Source organism: Mustela nigripes, chromosome 1 (assembly GCF_022355385.1).
Source record: "Mustela nigripes isolate SB6536 chromosome 1, MUSNIG.SB6536, whole genome shotgun sequence".
Lineage (NCBI taxonomy): Eukaryota > Metazoa > Chordata > Mammalia > Carnivora > Mustelidae > Mustela > Mustela nigripes.
In genome coordinates, this window is record NC_081557.1 from 167,793,021 (window position 1) to 167,800,687 (window position 7,667).

Genomic DNA, 7,667 nt, shown 5'->3' on the forward strand with positions numbered 1-7,667 from the left:
TCAGAGCCATAATAGGTCTAAACATAGCCATGTTTCACTCTAGCAAGGTGATGGAGAGAAGACAGAGATGATCAGGGTTCCACATAAAGGGGACTTTGCGTCTAATAGGTCACGGTTTTCACGAGGTAGAAAGGAAAGCAACACGAGGTAAGAAGAATGGAATAGGGACAAACGTGAGAAAAGGTGGCAGGTGCCCAAAAGATGTGGATTTGGAAGACTTTTATGTACAGGAAGTGAAAAGCTCGTTTTAGTCCCATCTCATGTTGAATTTATCTTTCAAGTTAAGTCTGTTAGGCTCACATTCCTTTCAAGAGTCTCTTCCAGTAATTTTATTTTACCTGCACTTTAAATAACTATGATCACATTGTTTTCTGCATCAGTCAAAAATACGAACTACTTTGGGAGAAGGGGGGTGGGGTTATGGACATTGGGGAGGGTATGTGCTTTGGTGAGTGCTGTGAAGTGTGTAAACCTGGCGATTCACAGACCTGTACCCCTGGGGATAAAAATATATGTTTATAATAAAAAAAAAAAAACACGAACTACTAAGAGCTAGTATGTTCCAGCCAACAAATAATATCTCATCAACACCAATAGGATTGTGGCTAACAAAAGAGAAAAAGTACAATTAAATTAGCAAAGCAGGAGTAGTAGACTTTTCCCTTTTTGGAACAGCCCCTCGTATGGTACGACAGCTTAGAAGAGAAACAAGAGAGGAACGATGGTAAGTCAGTCTTAACGAGTACAGAGACGGAAAGAAGAGGAAGATAGACACAGTGTCGAGTTATATATTCCCTATAGCAACTACATCTTCAATTTCACATTTTTTTTTAAGATTTTATTTACTTATTTGAGAGAGAGTGAGAGATTGACAGCATGAGAGGGGAGAGGTGAGTGGGAGAAGCAGACTCCCCACCAAACAGGGAGCCTGATGTGGGACTTGATGCCAGGACTTCAGGATCATGACCTGAGCTGGAGGCAGTTGCTTAACCAACTGAGCCACCTAGGGGACCCAATTTTACATTATTTAGATTTCACTTTGGTATTTTGTGGAAATTTCTTAAGCACAATGAAGGAGAGTTAAGAGTCTGGTGTGGGGGAAGATGTGAAATGTCTTTGTGTACAGAAGTATGAGATTAGGTGACTGATAACTAGCAAAACAGGAAATCATTTGGTGGAAGAAACTTATAGCCTCTTCTTAAAGAGGTTTCACATCTCTTGCATTTATGTTTCAAGTGTGAAAGGTGGGAGATTGCTTCATTTTGGTTCTTCCTAGAATCAGAAATATATGTGAAGAAGAAAGTCACCATGGGCAACAGTTCCTGATAGACTCAAAAAAAGAAAAGGGGAAAAAAAAGTTAACGTGGACTGTCTTTTCCCTGTACCATTTTAATGGCACCTCCCTTAAGAACAGATAGACGTGATTCATGGTAATATGCCTGTCACTGATCTGGTACAGGAGACCACCACCACAAATCTAAATACTGACAGGGGGAAAGTTACACGCACACACACACACACACACACACACACTTCTTTTGGGCTGAAACTGAGTACTGTCTTATTTCCCTACAGGTATGCACCCTTACTAGAGAAGACAATCGAGAAATCGGAGGAAAACCTGAGGATGAGCAGCTGCATGTTCTGCCTCTCTACAAAGTCTCTGATGTGGATGAGTTTGGGAGTGTGGAAGCTCAAGAGAAGAAGAAACAAAATGGTGCGATTCAGGTGCTGAGTTCTTTTCGGCGGAAAGTCAGGATGTTAGCGGAACCAGTCAAGACATGCCGACAAAGGAAACTAGAAGCCAAGAAAGCTGCAGCTGAAAAGCTTTCCTCTCTGGAGAACAGCGCAAATAAGAATGAAAAGGAAAAGTCAGCCTCATCTCGTACAAAACAGACTGAAAATGCAAGCCAGGCTAAACAGTTGGCAGGTAACTTTAATGTAAAGCATTGTGCATCTGTGTTATCTGAAACTTACATTAAAAATGAGTATCAGTTATTTCAGATGAATATATTCAATCATGGTCTTAGTTTTGTACCAAAATCTTCTCTGAAGTCCCAAGGACCAGGCTTTGTTCTTGGAGATGATAATGAGATAGGGCACCCTTAACCCCAGCTTAATGGAGAAGTTTGGGTTCTGTTCTATAATAGGTGGCAGTTTTATGATAGGCAGGTAATATAGTGAAATTAGGGTTAATCTAGCAGTGACAGGAGGGCAGATTAGAGGCTGGGGAGCTATGAGTTTGGAGATTGATGCAATAAACCAAGAGAAAAGCTTGAGTTTGGGTGGTAGCAATGAAGATACAGCAAAAATTATGGAAGCAAATACTCCTAAAATGATTCTCAATTCATGGATGACCAAACACTGGAACAAAGTCAAAAGAAAAATTTAAGACTGATTTCAACATTTTAAGCCTAGGTAACTAAAACAGTACTATTTGTTGAAATAAGAACTTTGAAAATGGGAATTATGGTGAATGGGCAGGAGAAGATTGTCAAAGCCCCTTGTATTTGTCTTCAGTTAATTTCTACAAAATGCCATACCATGTAATATCCATATCCACATCTTACAGATGGCATTAGCCTGGCATTAACAAAAGGAAAAGGCTTGTTTTTTAAGTTTAGTCTACTAGTTTGCTTAGAGCCAACTATCTTCACCAAGTCAAATTCCCCTACCAATTCATCTCAAAACCTAGAGAAACTAAGTAATTTAGAATAATATGCTAAAGATGCTCAACAAAAATGTGTGTTGATTGGCTGACTTACACTAAGAGAAGTGAGGAGAAGGGAGTTGGGGGAAATTGGAAGGGGAGGTGAACCATGAGAGACTATGGACTCTGAAAAAACAATCTGAGGGGTTTGAATTGGCAGGTGGGTTGGAGGTTGGGGGAATCAGGTGGTGGGTATTAGAGAGGGCACGGATTGCATGGAGCACTGGGTGTGGTGCAAAAACAATGAATACTGTTATGCCGAAAATAAATAAAAAATAAATTTAAAAAATAATAATAAAGGCATCTCATGACAAAAAAAAAGAGAGAGAGAGAGAGAGAGAGAAGTAAATCCTATTCACTCTTAATCTCTCCTTTAAGTGAGCTGCAAAGTATAATCAGAACTCTGCCTCCAGTCTTTTCTAACTGGTCTCTGTAATAATCATTTCAATGCTTAGGATTGCCATTACAGCTCCATTTATTTGTTCTGTTCTTATATATAGATTTTTAAGCGAGGTCATGAAACAGACATATGACAAAATTTTCACTTACAAAGCTGAAAATTACTTTAAAGTTTTATTGACAACTCTGTAGATAGGGTTTGCCAATTATAGAAGATATGCTTGAGGTATTTAAATGAATGTCATTCTTTTTCTAATAGCATTGTTGAACAAATTTGTCTCCTGTAACAAATTTTATGCTACTTCCAACTATTTAACAAATGTTATTGCACACCAGGCAATGGAGAAATAAGTAAAATAAGACCTGGGCCCTTCCTTCAAGGAACTCCTTTGCACCAGCGGGAGAAGAGGACTAAAAATGCATAATTACCATACATTAGGACGCATTTTTCTATCTCACTGATGTCTGCAGTGGGTATTATACATGCACTAGGAGATGAGGTCCGAGCAGGCTTCCTTGAGGAAGGGAGGACTCAGGAAGGGCAGGGAGATGGGATGGAGGGAGATGGGCACTTGAGGGAGAGTGTGGTTCATCAGACACACAGAAGCTCCAGAAAACATGGTGCTCTCAGTGAAACAGCTTGGGGATGTTTGTGACATTTTTCTTCACTTACCAAATTGTACTGTTGTAGAGATCTGCTGTTTTATCCAATGCTTTAGACAAAAAATTACACCAGACAATGATCAGAACCCTGACTTTGCTCTTATCCTTGTTTAATGGGTATTGCATAATCTTAGCGGGGTTCTCCAGTCCATTTAAGCATCCTTGCTAGCTCCTGTAAAATAATAACTGGACACATGTGTGTGCTTTCTCCTCTCCTGTCCACAGAGCTTTTGCGACTTTCAGGACCAGTCATGCAGCAGCCCCAGCAGCCCCCACCCCCACCGCTGCAGAAGCAACCTCCACAGCCACAGAAGCAGCCACCCCAGCACCCACCCCAGCATCACCCAGTGACGAATAACCCTCAGTCAGAGCCTGTCAACTCCTACTCTTCCTCTGGATCTGCCAACCTGTACATCAGACGGCCCAATCCAGTGATCCAGGCTTACCCGAGCTCTTCACACACTTCAGATGTTTATGGGAGTGCCAGCCCTATGAACCTCTATTCCACACCATCCCAAGCTACAGGTTCATATTTGAATTCTTCTAATCCCATGAATCCCTACACCGGGCTTCTCAACCAGAATAACCAATATCCATCCTATCAGTGCAATGGAAATGTATCGGTGGATAACTGCTCCCCATATCTGGGTTCCTATTCTCCACAGCCTCAACCCATGGATCTATACAGGTATCCAAACCAAGACCCTCTCTCTAAACTAAATTTACCACCCATCCATACACTTTACCAGCCGAGGTTTGGAAATAGCCAGAATTTTTCTTCTAAGTACTTAGGTTATGGAAACCAAACTATGCAGGGAGATGCCTTCAGCAGTTGTACCCTTAAAACAAATGTACACCATGTAGGGACATTTACTCCTTATTCCACTCATGAGATGGATGGCCACTTCATGGGAGCCGCCTCTAGATTACCACCCAGTGTGAGCAATCCAAACATAGACTATAAGAATGGTGAACATCCCCCATCTTCTCATATAATCCATAACTACGGTGCCGCTCCAGGCATGTTCAACAGCTCTCTCCATGCCCTGCACCTCCAAAACAAGGAAAATGACATGCTTGCCCACACAGCTAATGGGTTCTCTAAGATGCTTCCAGGTCTTAGCCATGATAGAACCGCTTCTGTCCAAGAAGGCTTACACAAGCTACAGGAGGCTGGTAACCAGGAAAAGCAGCCATCTGCCACCGAGGACAATGATGAAGTCTGGTCAGACAGTGAGCAGAGCTTTCTAGATCCTGACATTGGGGGAGTGGCTGTGGCTCCAACTCACGGGTCAATTCTCATTGAGTGTGCCAAGCGCGAGCTTCACGCCACCACCCCTTTAAAGAATCCCAATAGGAATCACCCCACCAGGATCTCGCTTGTCTTTTACCAGCATAAGAGCATGAATGAGCCAAAACATGGCTTGGCGCTCTGGGAAGCCAAAATGGCTGAGAAAGCCCGAGAGAAAGAGGAAGAGTGTGAGAAGTATGGCCCGGACTATGTGCCTCAGAAAACCCACGGCAAAAAAGTGAAACGGGAGCCCACTGAGCCGCATGAACCTTCCGAGCCCACTTACCTGCGCTTTATCAAGTCCCTTGCTGAAAGGACCATGTCCGTGACCACAGACTCCACAGTAACTACATCTCCATATGCCTTCACTCGGGTCACAGGGCCTTACAACAGATACATATGATGTCACCCCTTGTGGTGGGTACCTCATTTGAAAAGACCACAACCAACCTGTCCATAGTATAGTTCTCATGACGGGGGCAGTGGGGAAAGAATACAGGATTTATGACAAATGTGGTAGGAGGAACCTCAGCTCACCAGCAAAAGAAGAGGTCATCCTACCATAGCACTTAATTTCCACTGACTCCTAAGTGGTCGCAGATGGCATCTAGGCAAAAAGACCAAAGCATTCTATGCAAAAAGAAGGTGGGGAAGAAAGTGTTCCACAATTTACATTTTTAAACACTGGTTCTATTATTGGACGAGATGATATGTAAATGTGATTTTTTTCCCCCTTAGAACTCTACACATCTGTGACCACTTTTAATAATACCAAGTTTGCATAGTCATGGAACACAAGTTAAACAAGTACTGTAGTATTACAGTGGCAGGAATTTTAAAATACCATCTGGTGCTGAATATACAATGTACTGAAATACTGGAATTACGGCTTTTTAACATGCAGTTTTTACTGTAATCTTAATATTAACTTTTATTTATCAAAATAGCTACAGGAAGCATAAATAAATAGAGAGCAAAACACTGAATTTGTTCGGATGTTCTAAGAAATGGTGCTAAGAAAATGGTGTCTTTAACAATTGAAAATTTAATGCCTTTATATCATCAAGATGCTATCAGTGTACTCCAATGCCCTTGAATAATAGGGGTACCTTTTCATTCAAGTTTTTAGCATAATTACCTATTCTTACATGAGGGTTTTTTTTTTTTAATGTGGACATTTAAAGGCCTCTGGATTTTGCTCATCCAGTGAAGTCCTTGTAGGACAATAAACTTATATATGTACATATATGTATACACATATGTATATGTGCACACACGTATATGTATAAATATTTTAAATGGTGTTTTAGAAGCACTTTGTCTACCTAAGCTTTGACAACTTGAACAATGCTAAGGTACTGAGACGTTTAAAAAAAAAAAAGTTTACTTTCATTTTAGAATGCAAAGTTGATTTTTTTTTTTTTTAAGGAAACAAGGAAAGCTTTTAAAATATTTTTGCTTTTAGCCATGCATCTGCTGATGAGCAATGTGTCCATTTTTAATACAGCCAGTTAAATCCTCAACAGGGCTTACTGGATTCAAGGGAATACATTAATCCACAACACGTGTTTTCTGGTGCTCATCTCACATGCTATACTGTAAAACAGTTTTATAAAACATTGTATGACAAGTTCATTGCTCAAATATGTAGTTTTAGGAATTTCTCTTAACTGCAGGTAATTATTAACGACATGCTACAGATTTAACAAAGCTAGTTCACTTAAGCTGATGTTATTTAATGGATCTGTACGCTCTTCAGCAAACCGAATGGCAGTCTGCTTTTGTGTTGATAATTGTATATTGTGATGTTGTCATTTCTTAGCTGAAGTGTCCTCTTTTCCAGGAAGATTGAGCAGACTGATGCCTGCATAAGATGAATAAACAGGGTTAGTTCCATGTGAATCTGTTAATTAAAAAGAAAAAAACGGGCAGCTGGTTTGCTGTGGTGGTTTTAAATCATTAATTTGTATAAAGAAGTGGTGAAAGAGATGTATAGTAAGTAAATTAAATTGTAAACAAAACTTTTTTAACGCAATGCTTTAGTATTTTAGTACTGTAAAAAATTTTAAATATATACATATATATGTGTGTGTGTGTGTATATATATATATATATATATATATATATATATATATGGATTTGAAGCAGAATTCACATCATGATGGTGCTACTCAGCCTGCTACAAATATATCATAATGTGAGCTAAGAATTCATTAAAGGTTTGAGTGATGTTCCTACTTGTCATATACCTCAACACTAGTTTGGCAATAGGATATTGAACTGAGAGTGAAAGCTTAGAGCATCATGTACCATCATTTTTTTTCCAAGTCTTTTTATTATTGTTATTATTATTATTAAAAAAGCATACCTGTTTTTCAATACTTGATTTCTTAGCAAGTATAACTTGAACTTCAACCTTTTTGTTCTAAAAATTCAGGGATATTTCAGCTCATGTTCTCCTTATGCCAACATGTCACCTGTGTTTATGTAAAATTGTTGTAGGTTAATAAATATATTCTTTTTTCAGGGATTTAACCCTTTTACTTTGAATCCCTCCTATTTTACTTGTATATGTCCTGATGTAACTAAAACTAATTTTGTAAA

The 7,667-nt window shown here is 39.5% G+C and overlaps 1 protein-coding gene across 1 annotated transcript in view; it reads left to right on the plus strand.

Moving 5' to 3' along the window:
• Window positions 1-7,143, plus strand: part of TET2 (tet methylcytosine dioxygenase 2) — a 133,042-nt gene extending 125,899 nt beyond the window's left edge. The window contains exons 10-11 of the mRNA XM_059376814.1: window positions 1,576-1,930; window positions 3,998-7,143. Coding sequence (XP_059232797.1) covers window positions 1,576-1,930; window positions 3,998-5,466 — 1,824 coding nt within the window. The 3' untranslated portion in view covers window positions 5,467-7,143. The remainder of the gene's footprint in view (window positions 1-1,575; window positions 1,931-3,997) is intronic.
• Window positions 7,144-7,667: the final 524 nt, after the last annotated feature.